The 23,694-nt window shown below is 45.9% G+C and overlaps 1 protein-coding gene across 1 annotated transcript; it reads left to right on the top strand.

Annotated features, from left to right (window-relative positions):
* Window positions 1-20,921: 20,921 nt before the first annotated feature.
* On the top strand, window positions 20,922-23,064 carry F5147DRAFT_611884 (IMP dehydrogenase/GMP reductase; the record flags this gene model as incomplete). Its single annotated transcript, XM_041432447.1, has 3 exons — window positions 20,922-21,393; window positions 21,566-22,721; window positions 22,772-23,064. 3 exons carry the CDS (start codon window positions 20,922-20,924, stop codon window positions 22,794-22,796), a joined length of 1,653 nt encoding a protein of 550 aa, XP_041293673.1. The 3' UTR covers window positions 22,797-23,064.
* Between the last annotated feature and the right edge of the window lie 630 nt (window positions 23,065-23,694).

Genomic DNA, 23,694 nt, shown 5'->3' with positions numbered 1-23,694 from the left:
GATGGTGGGAGGTTTCTGGGAAGGATGTTCTTGGGAGAGGCCTTATATGGCATTCCAGATCGCTTCAAGCTCCGCTTGATTTCTAGACTTATCTTTTGTTAAGGTTCTTCTATCGTTATCTATCTAGCCGTGAGGCTGAGATCTTCTCGTTATTGGGACACGAGGTGCGGTTCTTCACTATCAGAGGGGAGGTGCCGTGATAGGTACGATCTTCGTTGATCCTTTGGTTAATCTCGGGATCAGGGTTCGTCTTCATCAGAGGGTGGTAATCATTGCCATAATGGAAGTGCGTTCCGTTATCTTTTGTTGATTTGGTTCGCGGATCTAGAGGGTTCCGAGGGCTTGCAGGAGTTTCCAAGGAGTTCATCTCATGATAGTTTTACCTCGTTCCGGAGGATCGTCTTCTTATCTTTTGTTTAATCAAGGTAGAAGTCGTTCTAGAGGATTCCGTGGGTAGGAGTTCGCCTCGTGATAGTTTTACCTCGTTCCGGAGGATCGTCTTCTTATCTTTTGTTGAGATCAATCGTGATCTATCAGGATGTCGAAGGTGGGTTCTGTGGATAAGAGATCCGCGGGCTTGCAGGAGTTTCCGAGGGTTCGTTCTGTCTCCGGTTCTTCTTCGTTTATCTTTTGTTTCGATCTATTTTTCAAGATCTATCTGGATATGGAAGGTCATCTTCTTTTTAACCTTTTGTTGATATAATCTTCATTGGGTGAGAGAAGGTGCGGGGTCCAGGCGTAGGTGCCAAGGCTTGCAGGAGTTTCTTGGGGTCGTCTTGCGAGGAGGGGTCTTCTTAATCTTTGTTGAATAAATCTTCATTGATTGTCGAAGGATCGTGGATAAGGGGTTCCAGGGCTGTAAGGAGCCGTTCGTGGAGTTCGTCCTTTCTCCTAGTTTTACATCTTCTCGGACGATCATAGTTTATCCTCTTTGCGGAGTATCGTGCAGTTTAGGGCTGTGCCGGGCCGTCGTAGTTTATTCTCTTTGCGGAGATCGGTGCAGTTTAAAGCCATGCCGGGCTCGTCAAAGTCGTCATCAGATGTTCATATCAGAAGTAGTCGGGAAATGGTATTCGTGGTGGGTGTCGTGCGTGAAACGAGAATAAATCAGGGATTTTACCCCCTCAATAAGCCGCTTAGTCTACCATGACTAATCTTCAGTCTAAAAATCGAGGCCGTCGTCAGGGCCGTCGTATTCGATGTCGTTTCCTTCTTCATCAACCATGCGCCAGTTGTGCGTCGATGGTTCTTCTAAATCCAACCATATATTTTCAATGGGATTGGAAGCAGGGTGTGGCGCGTAGAGCGCCCGAGGTTCGGAAGCGAGCGTTATTGCTTCTTCGCTTCGATCATCGTCAGATTCCATATCTGTGAAGCGGATAAAGTGCGGTCCGACTTCTTCTTCTTCCTTCTTTACAAGACGAGCAAACTCGTCAGGGTCGTTTTCCTTCAAATTCTTCAGGCTGTGGGCCTCGTTTATCATACGAACACGTTCTATGAACATGTCGAAGTCTGAGTCAGAAGACTGTTCTGGTGCGGGCTCCCGGTGTTGCATCATTGCATCGATGTTATCAGCGGGGATCTCCGCGGAAGGCATGGAGAGATTCAGGGAATTTGGGATGGGGTTTTCATCGGCTGTGTCGGTGTCATCAGCCGGGCTTTCGTAAAACCTGAGTTTCTTGGCTTCAGGTGGTTCTGCCGTCGACACGGCTCTTCCTTTTCCGAGAACGGAGATCGGTTCTCCGGAAAATTCAAATCTAGGGGTCTGAGTTTTCTCTGGTTCAGGGGCCAGTCTGGGTGCCTTCGAGATAGGCGGTTCTTCTGTCATAACTGCACGTCCTTTTCCGAGGACTGATGCAGGCTCCGCCGAGAACCGATAAGGTTCAGGAGTCTCTTCTTTCATCGGCTGAACAGCCGGTCCGATCTTCTTCGCGGGTGCATCAGGGATGATATAGTCCGTGATTACCGCAGGTCTTACGACCTTCTTCTGAGTTGTCTCCGGATCAGTGGCCGGTTTCTTCTGCTCAAATCGTTTTGCCGCAAGGTCAATACGAGGCAGCGAATCTTTCTTCTTTATATGCTCCGCTGAGGACCTTGACAAGGTACAGGAGTCTTCTTCTTCCATCGGCTAGAAAAGCCGGTCCAATCTTCTTTATATGCTCCGCCGAGGACCTTTGTAAGGTACAGGAGTCTTCTTCTTCCATCGGCTAGAAAAGCCGGTCCAATCTTCTTTATATGCTCCGCCGAGGACCTTGATATGAGGTACAGGAGTCTTCTTCTTCCTTCTTCCATCGGCTAGAAAAGCCGGTCCAATCTTCCTTCAAGAACCGTCGTAAGGTTCAGGAATTTCTTCTTTATCGAATTCCGCCGAGAACCTGATAAGGTTCAGGAATTTCTTCGTCAGTCTTCCTCCGAGAACCTGATAAGGTTCAGGAATTTCTTCTTTATCGAATTCCGCCGAGAACCGTCGTAAGGTTCAGGAATTTCTTCTTCGTCGATCTTCCTCCGAGAACCTGATAAGGTTCAGGAATTTCTTTTTTTTATTGAATTCCGCCGAGAACCGTCGTAAGGTTCAGGAATTTCTTCTTCGTCAGGCTAAGTAGCCGGTCCGGTGTCTTCGCGGGTAGTGTACCACAGGTCTATACGACCTTCTTAGGTGTCTTCGCGGGTAGTGTACCGCAGGTCTATACGACCTTCTTCTTGGAAGTTACCGTGTTGGAGACGGTTGTCTTCGATCTTCGTAGTGTTCCGTGAGCAGGAAATCTTCTACTGTGACTCGGTTCTTTTCTTGCGGCTGGTCAGGCCGGGACGTTTCGGGGATATTTCTTCTACAAATCTTCGGTAGCTTTGAAGATAGGTCCGATCTGGGATCAGGCATCACAGATGGGTGACGTGCGAAGAAAGACTTTAATCTTTTGTTACGACAAGCGGTCGTGTGCGACTAGGATAATCTAACAGCGACAACCACGACAGTGGTACCGAGTGCTGAGAGTCGTCGGCCTTTACAGACAAGCAAAGGTTGCGTACTTGAACGTAGCTCGTGGTGGTTAACGAGGGGTTACGCTGAGATGATAGCAGGGTTTACAGACAGTGAGAGGCGTCACTGAAGGTACGAGTCGATGTCGAGCAGGTAGCTTTAGCGGGACAAGGAGTTCAAGGATAAAGCTAGTTGATTGGACTAGTTTCTGGGTTGTACCTAGTAAGATTAAAGTAAGGAACGTCTACTTTAATCTTCGACCTTATATAAGGCTACTCTTCGTATCTAAGCTCAGCCTAAAGCTGGGTTCTAATATGCTTATCTACATGAGTCAGAGATAGCGTCCATGAGGCGGGCTTCTATCGTAGATAGCGTCCATGCGGTACGCTTCCATCATAGATAGGATCCACGTGGTATCCTTCTATCAGTACATGAGGCAACACGAGGCTTGCCTTCTATCTTGATAACATAAATAGGTCTTCTAGACCTATGTCGTCATGTGCGGTCCAGACCGCTTATCTAAGCCGGCAGTTGCCGCTTATCATCTATCATCTATCATCTTCATCGTCTATAGAGCTGGTGAGGCTCCGGTATCGTCTATAGCCGTGCGGGTGGCAGAGGGCTCTCTGCTGGCGGGGGACTCGTGCCATGTTACTGTAACAGAGGTGCTGTGTGTGAGGAATGATAGCTAGATGAGAAGGGGTGAAAGGGGGAGAAAGGGTGAAGTGTGGTGAAACTCAAATAGACCTCTGGACACGAGTATAGATTTGGCCCAAGGGGATTGCTACTGAGAACGATTCCTCTAAGTAAAAATGTGAGGGGAAACTCGGAAACTAGTAAGAGTAACTGAGAATAGAGGGAGCATGAGAATTTGCACCAATGTGATGTGAGTGTGAGCAAGCTGCTGAAAGCGTGATACAATGCACAGCCATGCGGCCGAAGGTTTGATGAAGTGCGAAAGTGAGCAGCTGAGCCAGAGGATAAATGTGAAAAGTTGTGAATGCAAAAGCAATGCAATGCAGCGATGAAACGGGAAGAGAGTTTGACGATAGATGCAGTGAGTGAAATGCGAATGTTAATGCAGCCATTAGAGATGTGCACGCGGTAGTATGCTGAAGGTTTAGATTTTCAGTTCGAGTGTTGCATGAAAGCTGATGATAATTGCGATGTGGGAAAAAGAAGATACATGAGAAATCGTAAGTACTTAGTATATATCAGAGCACGCTGAAGTGCTGTTCAGAGCCAAGTAGGTAGCAGTAGTATGTAAACAGGGTCCATAACATGAGTGATGAGGATATAAATGAAGTAGCATCAGAAATATTGTCAGTCTAATGCAAATCAAGTTAGGTATGCACCAATGGACAAGCAGAGGACATGGATAGGATGGGGGAAGGACACATGATGGAGCCGAAGAAAAGCTGATGCAAACCAATGCACATGCATGAGCTGTGGCCATTGGCCAATAGCAGAAATGATGCATGCTGTGTTAGCGATAGCATGCGCAACATGAGGACCTAAGGGATGCTGCGAAAATAGCCTCTACAAGGCTACAAGGACTCCAAGTCCTACAGCACTGCAGATGATGGGAAAACATGTAATAGCGCTGGCTGGGATGTGAGTTATATGTGAAATAATCAACTACGCACCTAGTGGGGCTAGCAAGACAGGACAAGACATGTAGAGGACGAGTGCACAGGATATCGGATTGGCCGATGTGGCCAAAATGTCAGGTCCGCTAGTCAAAGTGTCGGATTACATCAGGGAATGTTTGGCATGCAATGGGCATTTGATGTGTATCGGGAAATAACTGAATACGAGCTCAGAGCAAGGCTGAGTGCTACACTGAGGTCAATATCCAATGTCTGAGTCCAAGGTCCAATGTCCCAGTGCAATGTGCTAACTCATATTTCAATGTCTAATATCCAAGTCCAATGTCCAAATCCAATGTCTGAGGTCAATGTCCAATGTCCAAGTCCTATGTCCAATGTCCAAATCCAATGTTTAATATCTGAGTCCAATGCACAATGTCCAAATCCAATGTCCAAGGTTAATGTCCAATGCCCAAGTCCAATGTCTGATGCCCTGGGTCGATGTTGGAGTCCAATGTCCAAGGTCAATGTCTAATGTCCAATATCCAATGTCCAATGTCTGAGGTCAAAATATGACTCAGCACATTGCACTAGAACAGCACCCAACTTGGACTCAGATATCCTAGGACATTGGATTTGGACATTGGGCACTGGCCTTGGACATTGGACATTGGACTGGGGCATTGGACATTGGACTCAGACATTGGATTTGGACATTGCAAATTTGACTAGTCAGTGGACCATTCACATGCCCTCTATACAACCCGCTGAACCCTAACCCAAACCCAAACCTGCTAACCCACTAAACCCAAAAATATTGGACCCTGATGCTTTGGCCTCCAACATCATAATATTATGCCTTTGGATTGTGTCCCACACTCAGACTTTTGACTGTTTATCTTCTCACTAACTTCAGACCTATTCTAAACATCAATGTCCAATGTCCAAGGTCAAAATATGAGTCGGCACATTGCACTAGGACAGCGCCAAACTTGGACTCGGACAATGATTGACCTAGGACATTGGATTTGGACATTGGGCACTGGACTCAGTCATTGGTCATTGGTCATTGGACTCCAACATCAACCCGGGGCATCAGACATTGGACATCAGACATTGGACATTGGACTTGAACATTGGACATTGGACATTGAAATATGAGTGCACTGGGACATTGGACCTTGGACATTGGACTCAGACATTGGATTTGGACATTGCAAATTTGACTAGTCAGTGGACCATTCACATGCCCTCTATTCCTAATATTTGTTTCAATTTTTCGTTATTTTGTATTGCAAACAAACTCTGGACGTATCAGAAACCAAGTTCATGATTTGTTCTGTTCAATTTTGTTTTTGTTTTTCTCATGTCTAAATATGAGACAAATGTAGAAATTTGGCTCTCGATTTTTCCTCTGTATCGCCATTGATAAAACATGATATTCATCATGACAGAAGGTCACAATCTTGTTTTGATTTTCTTGTCCAAAAATTTTTAAATGGTTTTGTGGTCCTGATTTTGTCTGCTTTTTTCCATGAAACAAATGATAACAAAAAGTTTTGATTTCTCCATTCAATTTTTCTGATATACTTTTTCACAACAAATCATACCCCATGTTGCTTCTAATTTGTATAGTATTTTGTTCACTAACAAAGGTGAACATTATTCTAAAATTGTCACCTGATATATCATAAAGAAATTGGAGAAAACACCAAATTTTAATTTGTTTACAGTTTGTTCCACTGGAAATTTAGAAGAACATTATGATCTTGTTTCATCATTTTTAGGCAGATTAAATAAAAGATAAATTTGACCTTTTCTTTCAAAAAGTTTACTATTTTTCTGGTGGAAAAGATAGATTCTGCACCCAGTGCCAGAAGCAAATCTAGCATGCAGAGTAATTTATTGTCACATGAGGAGTAGCACTCAAAGTTGTATCACTGACGATGAGAGGTGGCATAGAGACAGCAATATGTGATTGCGAAGACGACTGTGTTTGAGCTGTGCCTCTGGATTCATCAGAAAACCTAGATTTTTCCTGATTTATTTGAGATGTCTGAATCAGTCTGATGAATCTGATTTCAGACAACTGCTCTGATATCAGACACTAAAAAGACAAATCAGCACATCAGCACCATCAGCATGCAGTCAAACAGACCTATTAGTCTAATCAGATACTTCAGACATCAGGTAAACAGGCAGATCAGTGATTTCAGACACAACAAAGGTCAGAGTCATAGACCATATAGGCTATCAGCATGGTCAGACAAATCAGACATTAGATTTACAGACATATCAGCTTCATCAGACATCAGACAGTCAGGTTATTGAGTAATATCAGATGTAATAGTTTGTTAGATCTACTAAGATCATTAGTATTAGGTTTACCTGCTACTTTTCAACTACAGTTTTGTATTTATTTTTTAATGAAAGTTATTCAGAATCAGCTGCCCTCTATTCTTGTGAAATGACCTAGAACCAAAAATAATATGGTGATTGTTACTAGGGAACTCCACGGGTACGGGTACTGCTGGGTACGGGTATGGGTCAGGATTTTGTGACCCATGCAAACGCCCGTACCCGTGATATACCTGTCACAGTCACAGTGTAGCACTTACACTTGACACTCATTCTCATATATTTATGCTTGCTTGTGAGTGTGATACTACTTGTCTATACTTATTTTTGTTCACTCACACCTATTCCAGCTTGTTTTCTGTCTGGATGAGGTACATTCATGGTGCATGCATGTAGAGTCGACTCTGGATGGGAAGTTGGTAGCATTAGGTATGGATGAAGTAGACTTTCGAGTGGGGATCTCTTTCTCTCAGCTGCAAAGGTGCGTGTATTGTGTGTTTTTATGCTACTTCATCATGCTAACTGATCATTTTTAGTAACTTATGATTACTCATGTGCATACCACCACTCGTGCCCTCTCATTCTTCCCATCTCATTTCTCCTTCCATTCCTTCCACTGTTCTGGCGCATTCCAGTGTCCTCTGCATATGTTCGAGCCACGTTAGCATTTGCTGATGTGCGCTAAGCACTGGTCTTCATAGTGATCTGCAGGTATTCCCTGGGTCCGTTTGACTCATTGTCACTCATCATCCAATACCGCCACTCATTTCATACATTGCACATGTAGACTCGACTCTGGATAGGAGACTAATATGTTTGTGGGACAAGGTATGTGTTTTTTTTTGTGACATCATGCGCACGGCTCACTTGAACTTATCTGCACTCACCCATACCTGCACTCCTCCTCTGATGCTATCCACATATGTTCGAGTCACATCAGCATTCACTGACGTGTGCTGGACATATGTGCTAAGCACTGGTGGCTGACCTGCAGGCTTATCCCTCGCAGGTAACACCCCAGGTCCATTTTGTTGATACCCGCAAGAAAACCTGTACCCGCACCCATACCCACACCACGGGTACGGGTACGGGTCCAACTGCGCACACCTGGGGGTATACCCGTGCAGTTCCCTAATTGTTACAAGTAACATTGGTCATGTTCCAAAGCAGAATAGCTCCGGAGGACTGTGGGAAAGCTCCGGAGGAATGGAGGATCAGAGGAGCGGAGGATTAAAACATCATTGTCATCATTGTCCATAGTATATTTCCTTTTCTACTTTATCACGTGCATTTTCACATATAATATGCTTCACTTCAGTTCATCATACCTCAGTTATCTCTCAACACTGAGGTATGTTCTTTGATCTCTTGTCGTCCCGCCATCTCTTATAATATTCTTTTTAGTGTGTTACGTGTATTAGGTACTTATAATGTCTAGTTGTTGTCTCTCAACACTGAGCATGTTACGTGTATTAGCTTACAACAGGTTATGAGCTGCGATTTCTAGAGAAATCTTCGAAGCTACAACCAACATGCGCAACTGTTTTCACAACTCACTATCATCTTACGTTGACTTCCTTTGACATGGGGAAGTTGGACCATATCCCAGAGTTGACTGGGCCGGATACTTACTTCGTGTGGAAGTGCGAGGTTACTTATGCACTAGGAATCAAGGACCAGTGGTGTCACATCACGGATATGGTTGATCCTGACGACATCCTGGGCAGTGCCTCATATAAACCAACTGCTGCTAATCTGGCCGCTCCAACTGTCGATGAGACCACAGCCATTCGTGAATGGCTCATTAACGATTTCAAGGCGAAGTCTATTATCACTCGCCATCTTTCTGCCACTGTCCAGCAGCTCATATCTACTAGTCATAAGGTCACAGCACGCGATGCTTGGAAAACTCTTGGTGATCATTTTGGTCGCTGTAGGGATTCATTTCTGGCTGGGCTTGCAGAGACTGTTTTTACCTTAGTGTTATGTTTGCACTTTTGTAGCTTACATAATCAAGTTATCTTTTCACCAGTTACCAGTATGAGTCTGAGTACTCAGCAAGTTTTCATGATATTTCCTCTTCTCTGAGCCTTGAGTCTAGTCCAGAAACCCTTTAGGGTCGCATAGCAGCTAGGTTCTGCAAGACCCAACATTGTTCAGACTCACCATCTGAATTGTTGTACCTTCATCGTGTTGACATGGGTTCACAGCATGTGGTATGACAAAGCCTATATACTTTACAGATAAAGGATGCCACCGATGCCTCTAACTACCTGGGACAACATTCAGTACTGCATGAACGTCTGCTTCGCATGGAGGTGGTATACACGGACACGGAAGCTGTATTTCAACTCCTTTGAGGGCTTCCTTGATCTGGAACATGGCCACAGTTCAAAGCCCTCCTCACCATCACACTTTCTACTGCTACCTCCACACCCACTACCGCTGCCACCGCTACTGCAAACACACCTGCAGCTGCTGCAACACCATCTGCTTTCAATGTGTGCATGGCATGTATCTCAGCAGAAGCAGCGTGGATGATCGACAAGCAAATACTGAATGGTAGTGGACGTCCTGGTTCAGAGTACACTAATGTGGCAACATCCTCATCCTCTTCCACCAGTAATATCAACTCCATCACCAACCTAAGGAAACACCGTCACAATCCAGAAGGGGTCTTCTGCACCACTGTAGGATGCAATAAGGGGGATCACGACCATGCACACTGCTATCAGAAGGGAGGCAGTATGGAGGGACAAGCTCCCTGGATGAAGAACAAGAAGAAGGAGAGGGAGAAAGAAACTGCAGCAGCAGTAGTAGCTCCTCCTGCTCCCGCACCTGCTACCTTGCCCCCGTTGAAGGTGAGGAATCTTGACTATAGGTGAAACGCTAAAGCTAACGGGGGTTCTACAGTAAGACCAGGATGCGAGAATACGACTCGACCCAAAGGACAGCTACTGAGAGAAGTTCCTCTTTAATGTAATGGAGGGAGTCTTCGCCAACTAGACAGGTGGTAACAGGCGCGCGAAGGCGCGAGAAGATAACGCGCACGTAGGCGCGAGAAGATAACGCGCGCGTAGGTGCGAGTAAGCAATGCGAAGGCGCGCGAAGGGCACGAGCGAGCGAAGGCGCGCGAAGGGCACGAGCGAGCGAAAGATGCGAGGGGCGCGCGCGTATACGGAAGCGTGCTTTTGAGCGATGGGGGAGAGTGTTCAAGTATAGCAGATGCGTGAGCGATGGTAGAATAGTGAAGTATAATCGGATTTCAAGTACTAAGGTGCACTTATACAATTTGCAGTATACTCAGATAAGGGAGAAGGGAAGGAAGTAAGTTAAAAGGAACTTTCCCTCTATTTAAGAAGGGAGATTACGCTATGCGGCGCGCTTCCGAGCGTGGTACCGAACCGAGTAACCATATCAACTCTAAATATATTCTAAAGCCTATGATAGACTTTCTGTATGTAAGCGCGGAGATCGGACTGAAGGTACGTCAATTCAGTGAAAGGGATAAGAATAACGCACCAGTAAATCAGCGAGGACATAGGACGGACGGACGGACAAGGGTACGAAGGCCTAAGGGGAGGCGCACGAGCGCGCGCGAAAGGCACGAGTGCGTGTAAGGCGCGCGAACGAGGCGCGTACGTAGGGCGCGCACGTGAGAGCGCGTATGACTGATCCTTCGGATAAGAGCTGGAACGTGTAGGGAATTATGTGGGTAATAGGGCCGTATATTCCGCATTGAGAGGCGCGAGTCTCTACACCGTCAACAGTGATTGCAGCCTTTGCAAGAACTGAGGCAGCAGCTGATGTGTTCCTAGCAGATCTCTCTTGCGCTTTGATTAGCGAGATACCTGATGACAGACCTCCAACTCACGACACTGCAGCCCTCTCTTACCTAGTTGCAGCCGGATTTAACACTATCCTGGATTCGGGCACCACCATGACCCTCATTCGTGACTGATCATACTTCTGGTCATATTCTACCGCTGATGCCATTACTGTTTGTATGGCCAATCATGGTAGCCTGTCCACATCTGGTTGTGGAGACTGTATGGCCATTCTGTCAATTGGAGGAGCGAGACATCGTGTTTGCCTCTTGAACTGCTTACATGCACCATTGGCGATGCTTAACTTACTCTCAGTGGGTTGGATGCTTAGTAAAGGCTGGGACTGTGTGTTCAGGGCATCACCTCCTTGCTGTGAACTCATCTATCGAGGACAGGAACTGGGAGCTATTCCGATGGCGAACAACTTATGCTATGTCACCCTTGAGTTTCTCCCTGCTCCCTCGACAGGGAATACCATCAGCGCAGTGAACATATCACCATCCCCTCCTGATCTATCAGTGTTCACTCATGTAGCTCCTAATCTTGACCTGTGGCACGCACATCTAGGTCACATTGGCAGCAAAGCTGTATGTCATCTGCCTCTCTTTGCCACTGGTGCTACTGTGTCCACTGGATCCACTCTATCCAAGTGTGAATCCTGCATCATGGGGAAGCATCCTCGTCAGAATCTGCACGCTGTAGAGACTGACATCTCTGTAGCCTCATAGAGGCTGTATCTATGACACACCTCAAAGTGCAGTTTGATGCACAACTCGTGCTAAACACCTCTCCAATCATTCCCTATGTGAAGCGCAACTCTCCCATGATAAGCGTGAAGTGCGCGCTACTTTCCTGCACCAAGCACCGCATTCACGCACTTTCCTGCACTCGAAGTGCCCTGCGTCGCACATCCATCCATTGTCCAAACTAACCTCACTGGTATGTTTTCATGTCATTATTTGCATATCAGACCATATTAGACTTTAATCATTTGCTCACCATCATGTCATGGACCCTTATTACATATTTTACCTACTCTCCTCACTACCGCTTCAGGGGTGCATTTTTAGACATATATAAGCACCTGTAGTTCATGTTTTACATCATGGAATCATATAGAAGCTCCCTGCACCACACTATCAGTGTATAGCTCATCCGTCCTGAGCCATAGTCAGAAGCTATTGGCAATAAGAGTAATGTCTATCTGTCTATTATGAGCCTCTCCTTATATCCCCCACCTTGCACTACTCTGTGCGCTTTTCCCATGCTTCGTGCTCCTCAAGCACTCTGTTTCCGCGCTCGCGCCTCACGCGCTTTCCCACGCTTTGCATCGGCCGATGAGCGGCACCCTCTGTGCCAATCCCTAGATCCCTGCTGCACTTGCTTCCCCTTTAGGGTTGAACACACTTGTCACTACAAGCATAGCAGCTTAGGCAAGCAAGACCCAACACATTGTTCAGTATACACCATCTGAATTGTTGTACCTACAACGTGTCACTCACTTCCTTGATCTCATTCACTCGGACCTTTGTGGTCCCATTCCTGTCCTCACTCCCCACAACAAGCACTATTTCATTATCTTTTTCAACAACCATACAAACATCTTGAACCTGCAACCCTTAGCAACTAAAGATCAGGCCATCGATGCATGGTGTCTTGTTCGCACACGTTGGGAAAATCAATCAGGACGGCAGGTGAAGATATTCCAATCGGACAATGGGGGTGAATTCATGAATGCAGCATTCACCGAGGAGCTCGAATCAGCCAGGATTATATGCCAACTATCAGCACCATATGCTCACCAGCAAAACGGGAAAGTGGAACACATCATACACACGATAGAAGGACAAATGTATGCGATGCTGGATCACGCTCACCTACCTCGCAACCTTTGGGGTGAGGCTGCTCTCTGTGCAGCCTATCTCTTCAATTGTATGGAATCCCGCTCCCTCAACCCTGGTTTGACACCTTATGAAATGCTACATGGCGCAAAGCCCAACATATCGCATCTTCGTGTATTTGGAGCACAGTGTTTTGTATGTATCCCTGCCGAGTTGCAAGAGAAACTGGGACCACAATCACATGAAGCTGTGTTCATGGGCTATCCACCAGGAGTCAAAGCTTGGCATTGCTGGGACTCCGTCACCAGGGCATTTTTCAACTCGCAAGACATCATCTTTGACGAATCCTTCTCGTCTCATCCTTTCCCTGACAATGATGATAACGCTGCACCACGCCCACATGTTGCACGTCTGCCTGTTCCTGCACCCGCGCCTCTCATGCCAGCTGCTTCTCTTCATTGGTCTGGTAGGGTTCAGCAACCCACAGAGCGTGGATGCCAATACAGAGAACAACTCACAGCAGATACTACACGCCTTGATCGTCAGCAAGACCTGAGACAGGCTTGCATCCAAGGTGTGCCTCCTGCTGATAATCCCAACGTGTCCATTCCCCCAATTCCAGTCCTCCCTTGGCCTGCACTTCTACCCACACCCATCCATCCTCTTGCAGACAATGACAATGCTGATGACGATGCTATTCACCCAGATCCCAAAACTGTAGGCTATCCTCACATACTGGCTAACCTCATCGTTACCAATGTAGGACTTGTAGTCCTTGTAGCCTCGTAGAGGCTATTTTTGCAGTGTCCCTCAGGTCCTAGTGCAGCGCGCGCTATCACTACCACGGTGCGCACCCTTCCTATCGTCGGCCAATGGTTGCGGCTCACGTGCACGTTTCGGTTCACATCCGCTTTTTGTCGGTTCCGTCGCGCATCCTCCTCCGTCCTATCCATGTCCTCCGCTTGTCCATTGGTGCGTATTTTATCTTATTTGTGTTAGACTGATTACATTTTCGGAGGTGATATCGCGTATGTCTCGTTACTTGCGTTATAGACCCTTAATACGTATTACCACTATCTTCTCGGTTCCGAACAGCGCTACACACACTATCATATATACTTTAGACTTAGGATTTTTCATGTATCTTCTTTCCTCACTATCGAAATTATCATCTGTTTGCACGCAATACTCAGACTCTAAGTCCAAATCCTTCGGCTGACTACATCGTGCGCTATATTAACAGTCACGCTACCATTCACACATCGCTCATCGCATCCATCGTCAGAACTCTCCTCCCTCATTATCATTGCATTGCATCTCCTTCGCATCTCCGCTAGTCGCGCGTTCATATAAACCGTTGGCTTTTTCCTCGCGTCTCCGCGCTCCGTCAAACTTTCGGCCGTTCAGTCGCACATTGTATCGTGCCTTTGGCGGCTCGCTCGTGCTCGCATCGCTTCAAGCGCAACGTCACGCACTCTTCCATTTTCAGTTACTCTTACCAGTTCAAAGTTTCCCCTCCATGTTTTTACTTAGAGGAATCGTTCTCAGTAGCAATCCCCTTGGGCCGAATCTATACTCACATCCAGAGGTCTATTTGAGTTTTACCCCACTTCACCCTTTCTCCCCCTTTCACCCCTTCTCATCTAGCTATCATTCCTCACACACACCGAACAGGCCTGTATCTCCATCTGCAGGCTCCTGGCTACAACATGAAAATCCCACCTAATACCTATGATGAAGCCATGCATCATTCAGATCAGGACTTCTGGCTTGCAGCCATGAAGCAGGAGATGAATCTGATGTCAGAAATGGGTGTTTACGAGCTCATTCCCCTACCGGATAATCGAAAGGCGATCTGTTGTCGGTGGGTTCTTGAGTTCTGGGAAGACCTTAAAGGCGGGTCAGTCTATAAAGCCTGTCTTGTAGCACAGGGATTCTCTCAGGTGCCAGGCATTGACTTCAGTAAGACCTTTGCTCCTGTTGCCAAGGCAGCTTCCATTTGGGTCATCTCCGCACTTGCCGCACGCAACAATTGGGAACTTGACGCATTCGACGTGAAATGAGCATTTTTGTGGAGGAAGTCATCTGAGGATGTATACATGCGACAACCTCCTGGATTCGAACATTTTGCGCCAGATATCAGAGCTCTCATATGTCACCTCCTCTTGTCTCTATACAGCCTGAAACAGGCAGCCTATGACTGGTATGAACTTTTGAGGGAAGTTCTAACTCATCTAGGCTTTCTTCATGTGGAGGCCGATTATGCAGTTTTTGTGTATGATCACGTCAATGGAGAAGGAGAGAGTCATTTGCATAATAGCATGGCATGTGGACGATGGACTCGCAGCTGCCAGTAACCATCCATTTCTGGTTCAGATTAAGTCTCAGATCACTCAATGGTTCAGAATCTCTGACCTTGGTCCAGTATCCAAGCACCTAGGGATTCAGTTCGAATGCAACTGAACAACATGTGAACTCTGGATGCACCAGACAGACTATATCACTTATCTCCTAGAAGAACACAGCATGCTTGGATGCAATTCTGTCTCCCTCCCCATGTCCCCACACTTCCTGTTCAGTCATGATACCAACGTTCACCCTCATATTGAGGATCTAACAACAGAATACTGTAAGCTCGTTGGAGAGCTACTCTACCTTGCCATGTACACTTGCCCTGATATCGCTGTCGCCATCATGAAACTTGCCCAAAACAATCGCTCTCCTCAGCCTTGTCATTATGCTGCAGCGAAACATGTTCTTCGCTTTCTTGCCGGGTCAATTGGCCTTCGCACACACTATGGGGGTGCAACGGCATTACCAGAGCTCCATGGTTTCAGTGATTCAGACTGGGCTAGCTGCCCGAGGATCATATCTCTATCTCAGGATATGTGTGGTTCTTCAGTGGAGGTCCCATATCACACTTGTCAAAGAAACAGCTCACCCACGCGCTATCATCCACTGAGGCTGAATGTATGACATTAACTGCATCCATTCAGGATGGGCTATGGCTCATTTCATTCTTCGAGTGTCTGAAAATTCCTCTTACCCTACCCCTTTGCATCTTTGCAGATAACGCCAGGGCCATCGCACTGTCAGAGGAAGCTGCAAATCATATCCGCACTAAACATATTGACCTTCATTATCACTTCATTCGCACGCACATTGAAGACAGTACCTTCAAGCCTGAATGGCTCTCAACTCACATGAATGTCGCCGATATATTCACGAAGTGCCTCGCTCGTCCCCTTTTCCTTTGTCATCAGAACAGACTCTCTCTCATATTGCGTTAGTTGCAACAATGTTTTGTTGTGGGGGTGTATTGAAATGTCATTGTCGTCATTGTCCATAGTATATTTCCTTTTCTACTTTATCATGTACATTTTCACATATAATACACTTCACTTCAGTTTATCATACCTCAGGTGTTGTCTCTCAACACTGAGGTATGTTCTTTGATCTCTCGTCATCCCACCATCTCTTATAATATTCTTTCTAGCGTGTTACATGTATTAGGTACTTATAATGTCTAGTTGTTATCTCTCAACACTGAGCGTGTTACATGTATTAGCTTACAACACAGAGGAGTGGAGCTCCGGCCTAGGGAATTCTTCCCTAGGCCTGAGATGGAGATTGACTAAGTCAGAGGACTAGAACTAGTATGAGGACTTAGTGTGAGGTCTAGTGTGAGGACTAATATGTGTAATATTCAGACTAAGGAAATACAGGAGTTTCTACAAGAGTTTATATACTGGAGGCAAGTCTGTGCAGATCAGTAAGCAGAGGGGTAAGGCTATGTATGAGCATGTGGAAATGTATTAGTAAGAGAGATGGATCATAGGAAATGAACTCGGAGATGAAACTCATACAAGGATCAATAAGTAAAACGGAAACAGAGATAACCAAAGACTGGAGACAGGTGATTACCATAAGGGGATGGGCGCTGATTTAAGATTTGGGTTCAGATATGAACCATAGGTTGGATCCGGAGATCCTGAGAAGTGGATATCAGATCAGGTGTCCAGATATCAGATCCAGATGTGTGGATATGTAAAGGTACAGGGATCTGGACCAATAAAGGACATGGACAGGGGGTCCGGAGGTCCGGATAAAGCGTGGGAACATTGTCAGATGTAGGTCTGGAATACGGGATATGACATTCAACAATTGCTTTATAATCCCTCTGTCTTAACAAAATTTGTGAGATTAATTGAGACAAGTGTATCACTAGTTTTATCCTGTTCATTTGTTGACATTTAAGTAAGATATATGTTAAATAAAAATGTACTAGTAATCTGAGATGTCTGATATAGTCGCTCAAAAAAGTATTGTACCAAATTGTTTATCTGTATCTCTGCAACAACACTATATTTTCTAGTTATGTGCAATGTGACATTGTAGTTCAGAACCTGCTCACAATAGAAGCACAATATTGAAAAACCCATCCCTCTGAATAATTCTGATGTCTCGAAGCACAGACTTGTGCAAAGGATGACTAATGCAAAAGACAAACCAAAGGGGCTAAAAACTGTTCTTGAGGAGCGTGGATTTAATGTCCAAGGCTTGCATGCCAAACAAGATGATTTCCTATATCAGATATCAATGCTTGAGGAGTTGATTAAAAGCAAGGGTCACAAGTGTATTTTTCTGCCGAAGTTTCATTGTGAACTCAATCTAATTGAGATGGTGAGTGGTCCACAGTATACCCAAGGTTGACTCATAGCATTAACTGTTGAGGTAGTACTGGGGTTGGTGCAAGTACTGTTACTGCAAGATATCAAAACAAAGCTTTGCAGTGGCCAAGAAAGCAGCATGGGAAATCCTCAATTCCTGTCCAGTTGAGGTTATCCAGCACCTGTAGCTGTAGTAGTGATGTATCACTTACTCTTACCATAGCAAAATGGTGATACACAAATTAGTCTGTTGTATAGTGCCCAGATCCTGTATGTCATTGGTACCTCTCATATGTTGTTTCTCGATCTCACAGATCTCGTATGTCATTGGTACCTTGTGATCTTGATGAGATTGGATCTTCTAAGTTCTTATGGTCAATGACTCATGCGTGATATAAATATATCAAGGGCAGTACATAAATGATGTGCTACAAATTGTCCTACAACTGGGGCTGTTCAAACATTCAGCAGCACTTGCAAGAACCGGTGTAGAGACTCATGCCTCTCCTTGTGCAATATTGCAGTTTTCACCAAGGAGTATACAGCACGAACTTGTAGCATCACTCTGTATGCTTCCTACAGCCATTCCTACATGAGGCGCAGCTTTCCCGCGCATACCTTTCCCGCGCTTCACGATGTATATGCGCGCGCGCTTTCCCACGCTTGAGCGCCCTATAGTGCCAGCCATCCAGAAGCATCCATCCACTGTCCACCAAGTTCCCTAGTGCGTATATTTCCATTTCTCACATTTGCATATCGTTCCATCTTTATTTTTATCATGGACCCTTACTTACATATATCTTTACATACCTTACTCGGTAGCGCTTCGGCTCCGCATGACAGCGCTTAGGCGCCATACTTAAGCGCCAGCAGTACATACTATTACTCACTGACTCACCCACCGAACCACAACAATACCCATTTACTACCCAGCAGAGCATAGTTGAAATCTATTCCTTGGCACCTCGCATATAACGTCCCTCAGCTTGCATCTCTCACCTCTTGTCTAGTGTCTAATCATCACTTAAGCAAACTCACTCTTACTTTCACTTGTTTCCGCATACACGCGTGCGCATTCCCGCGCCTCGCGCGCACCTGCGCTTTCCGGCGCTTCGCATTCGCCAACCAGTAGCACCTTCGGCGCCTACTACTAGATCCTTGCTGCACTTGCTTCCCCTTTAGGGTCGAACGCACTTGTCGTCTCAAGCATAGCAGACTAGGCAATGCGCGACCTTACAACATTTATAGATACAGTCAGGAGCATTGTTTGTGCCTCGCTGTATCGTTGAACCTTCACCGGGACATCTCTCCACAGGTCCTGAAAGGAGGCCACAAGCAAGAGATGCAGCCTGACAACATGTGCGTGCAACTACTGGGAGAGTGTGGCAAGTAACAGCTCAAAGTGGCAGTACATGGTGATGGTGGGAGGCATTGGAAGAGGTAGCAGTGGTGATATAGAATAGGGCTGGTAGCTGGTGTATATAATATCCCAGCAAGCGAAGCCACTGGCAGTGGATTGTGCAAGCTAGTAGTGGGTGCAGGTGGTGATGATGCTGTTGGTCCTTGGCGCAGACATGTGGATGATGTGGTGGTGCAAGGGCATGGTGTGACAGCAAGCACAGTGCAGAGGAATGAGGATGGTCCTGGATATGTACCACAAGAGAGCACAGAGGTTAGAACAATAGTCAAGACCTCATTTAAAAAAATTACAGATGACACACATCACAAATGAACACTGTCTCATGGGTCATTGAAATAGCCTCCCAGTAGTTATTGATTGCAATGACTTGAGCTGGACATCGGCAAAAAACATTGATTTAAGCTAGTGTCAGAGGCAGAGGCATGGTTGAGAGAGTTGTTGAGCGACACAAGTTTGATATTTAAGTGATGATAACTTAGGATATGATTGGAGCATGACATACCTGAATATTGAGGAGTTCATAGCAAGTAGGGTACTCAATGAAGAGGGCAGGTTATACTGGGCCACCATCTTGGAATTCTGTGCAGTGACAAATTAACAATGATTGAGTTGATGGTTCATGTTAGAACTTGATTAGAACAAAATCATAGTAAATCTCCAAATTATAATAATCTCCTACCTGAGACAGTTCAAAGTGCTCACACATATATCAAGCATCTCAAATCACTTATGCTCAACCCACTTTCAAATATTCCACATGGGGGAAAACACATCTTCGCAACACAGGATGTGTCGTGTGCACATAATATTGGTTGTTGTTTCTCCTTTCATAGTATCTCATTGAGCACAACATTGTATTTACTATTACTGTTCACTCAATAGTATTCTGTGCACTTACTGTACACATACCCACAGTGCCTTGTGTAGGCTTTGAATTGGGTCCAAAAAGAAGAACGAGGCAAGTATATCGAAGGAGTAGAGGATGCCAGCAGCAGGTGCAATACGAGCAGGAGGACTGAGGTGTTGGAGTATGATGCAAGCGCTAACATTACAGATCTTCTGCTCTTTGTAATATGCAGTACCTGATACTTACAAATACCTATGTTCATCATGCAGACTGGTTATTTTCTATTAGCAAAGTTATAGTATAAATACAAGTAGTATACAAGATGTAAAGGACAGTGAAAATACTCTACTCACGATATAATCCCACATGAGAAAGCGGCAGAAGCTGAGAACCACACAATGAATTATATTTAGGTACTGCTTCAATCTGCTTCAGTACAGGAATGATCAAAAGAACCCAACAGAAGAAGGTAGGGTGAGTGGCATTTGGATCCGCCAAGTAATACATCACCACTGCTGTTTGTAGTGGTGCTCTTCATCAGACTGATTCATGTATTACATTTATACTACTATTGCTAGGTAAGTAATGTATCATTATCACAGTATAGCCTGTATCTGGTGGTTTATTAACAGATCATACCATTTTATGAGTGCATACAGAATAGGTTTGACTGGGAAAGCAGCAGAATGGGCCGTGCACAAACAGAGACAGCACCATCATGTTTTGCAGCATGCAATGATGGCAATCAAAGCAGTCCTGTCATAGTTTTATTGTTATGTCAGCATACACAACATGCTTGAACTGTTCAAAAATTTGGTGTGCCAGAAATGTTGTGAGAAAAACATTGGAGCAGTGTTTTTAGACGTATTTTCACTGCCTGAGTTTGGATCCAGCTTCAGTTTGAACTTTGGCCTGAAAAAATCACCAGCAGGCCCTATACAATTTGCAGACTTTGCTTGTCCATAACTGTAGTACCATCAAAATGAAATATGCCATCTGCCATTCAGAATTGCCACTGTGCGAATTGCTGTACCATTGAGAATGGAGGTATTAATGGTGGGTCAATCAGCTGCAAATAAGAGGAAAGGGTGAGCCCGCTTCTTGCTCATTGTGTCCATCATGGATGTTGATCATGGACCATGGTGCCTCCAAAATATGATCACATGATGATTTCCTAGGCTGTATAACTAACACCTAGCCTTTAATGTTGTACTACGCATCCAAATCTGATGGCATGACATTCAATGTGACATCGCATCAAATGAGTCTATGCATATGGTGTTTACTCGCCTCATGAATAAGCTGCTGAGAAAAAACCCAATCCTAGGGGTTTTCGCTTATATAAGCGTCACGCGTTTTTTTACAGGCTTTGCACACTTCCACGATTTGAAAATGCCTGCCCAATCGAAAGCAACTTTCCTATCTTCATCAGACGCCGTCGCCCATCTAGCATCTTACCAATGCTTAGACGGTCTCTCTGTCAAGGATCTCATGGACTCCCGCATCCATGGTGGTCTCACTTATAACGACTTTCTTATGCTTCCCGGAAAGATCGATTTCCCTACTTCTGATGTGATCACCGATACCAAAATCACTCGTAATGTCGTTCTCAGAACCCCATTCATGAGTAGTCCTATGGATACCGTTACAGAGACTGACATGGCCATCAGTCTCGCGCTGCTGGGTGGTATCGGTGTCATTCATCATAATCAGTCTCCCGAATCTCAAGCGGCTATGGTTCGAGCCGTCAAAAGGCATGAGAATGGTTTCATCGCGGATCCTGTCGTCTTCTCTCCAAATCACACGGTTGCAGACGTCCTTGACATCAAGGCACGTCTTGGTTTCTGTGGTATACCTATTACAGGTGCGTTATGCGTTTCACCTGCGTCTCCTTGATGAACACCTTTACCAATAACCTTCGTTCTTCCGAGTAACGGGTTTCACCTGTGATCTGCGGATATCATTTTCTTTGGCCATCTGACCTTTCATTTTGTTTATCGTGCTCGTGTGATCAAAACCTAATGCGTATTCTTTAGAAACCGGCCACCTGGGAGCTAAACTTATTGGTATCGTGACCTCACGCGACGTACAATTTGAGTCGCCTCAGACACTCCTCAGCGAGGTCATGACCAAGTCTCTTGTCACTGCTCCCCAGGGTGTCACGCTTGCAGAGGCCAACCAGATCCTCCGTTCTTCCAAAAAGGGCAAACTCCCTATTGTCGATGACCAAGGTCGTCTTACCTCTCTCCTTGCCCGCTCTGACCTCCTCAAAAACCAAAACTACCCGCTTGCTAGTAAGGATCCTAACAGCAAGCAGTTGTATGCTGCAGCTGCAGTCGGCACACGACCCAGCGACAAAGAGCGCCTTAAGCTTCTCGTTGAGGCTGGTCTCGATATTGTCGTACTTGATTCATCGCAGGGCAACTCCATCTTTCAGATTGACATGATACAATGGATCAAGCAGACGTTCCCCAAGCTCGAAGTCATCGCAGGCAACGTCGTCACTCGTGAGCAAGCTGCCAGCCTCATCGTTGCTGGGGCAGACGCTCTCCGCGTCGGCATGGGTAGCGGCTCCATTTGTATCACACAGGAGGTCATGGCTGTTGGTCGTCCACAGGCCACAGCTGTGTTTGCTGTTGCCGAGTTTGCATCCAAGTTCGGTATCCCGGTGATTGCAGATGGCGGTATCAGCAATATCGGGCACATTGTCAAGGCACTCTCGCTTGGTGCAAGCGCTGTGATGATGGGAGGGCTTCTTGCAGGCACCACAGAAGCTCCGGGAGAGTACTTCTACCACGATGGGAAGCGTGTGAAGTCCTACCGAGGCATGGGTAGTCTTGAGGCTATGGAGCAGGGTAGACCTGGCGCGTCTGGTCAGGTCAATGGTAAGCCTGGTTCCACGAAGCACACTCCGCACCTTTCGAGCAAGCCACACGAGAATGCCGCCACGTCGCGCTATTTCTCCGAGTCCTCCGCTGTCAAAGTCGCTCAAGGTGTGTCAGGTGACGTCCAAGACAAGGGCAGCGTCAAGGCATTTGTTCCATACCTACACGTCGGTATCCAGCACAGTCTCCAGGATATTGGCGTGCGCAGTGTTTCAGAGTTGCAGACAGGTGTGAAGGAGGGTCGCGTTAGATTCGAGGTAAGGACGCCGAGTGCTCAGGTGGAGGGGGGCGTTCATGGGTTGCATTCGTGAGTAATGATGGCGTCCCGTTGCGATGTGTCGCTGATTTTTCCTGCAGGTACACGAAGAGATTGTATGCCTGATACGACAGTTTGCGTATTACTCAACGGTGACCAGTATCATACATAGGATCCTGCTTTGTATACATAAAAACAAGGGGAAATTGTATATCCATCATTGTTGATCGGAGGAAGCTGTAATCATAGCCGGGCCGTGCATGTTCAAGTTCAATGATTCGCTCATGGACTACTCCCGTCATCCCCGAGTCGCCAATGCTCGGTACTCATTTAGTGCGTCAGTTACCGTGTCTCTTACCACCAGAACTTTCGTAATCAATAATAGTAGTCACCCTGATGTTCCATCTTTCTTTACAAACTTTGACAAAACATCACCACGCGTGAATATTGCCACATCATAGCTTTAGCGGCAGTTCACAATGAAGGTAGTGTGGCTTCCAAACAGTCCGGATCGCGGGGGTGTGATGTCTTGAAGATGACCAGGCCTGACATTCATAGAGATAATATGAATGTGGCACTTTTGGATTACAGCTAGTCGGCGCCCGCGCGTGGCCAGCTGCAGGTAGACGTCATCGATTTTAATCATCACGCATAACTATTGAAATTCAATGAACGTCGGATTGAACTTTGGGAGTGGTTGCTCAGAAAGGAAGCGCATCGCTTCTATTGGTGCTTTAGCTAAAGTTATATTAGCCCATTCGCGAAGCCCAAAAGTGAACTGTCACGTCGATAGGTAATTAAATAGGTCAACGAAAATATCGGACAAGTTTTGAACTACATGACATGTATAAGTATCCCATTCATCGACATCAGTACTTGTATGTGCGTAGATGCATGGCTGGTAAAAGTGCGTACTGTATCAGCGCTAATTCAATCTAGAGCCACGGTGACGTCTATCGTGTTCATATTTACGGATGGTAAGTGAGCCCGCAAACAGATGTCCGCTTCGGTAATGGACACGACT

Source organism: Suillus discolor (genome assembly GCF_016758755.1).
Source record: "Suillus discolor strain FC423 chromosome Unknown F5147scaffold_23, whole genome shotgun sequence".
NCBI lineage: Eukaryota > Fungi > Basidiomycota > Agaricomycetes > Boletales > Suillaceae > Suillus > Suillus discolor.
This window is presented reverse-complemented; position numbering and strand designations above follow the sequence as displayed.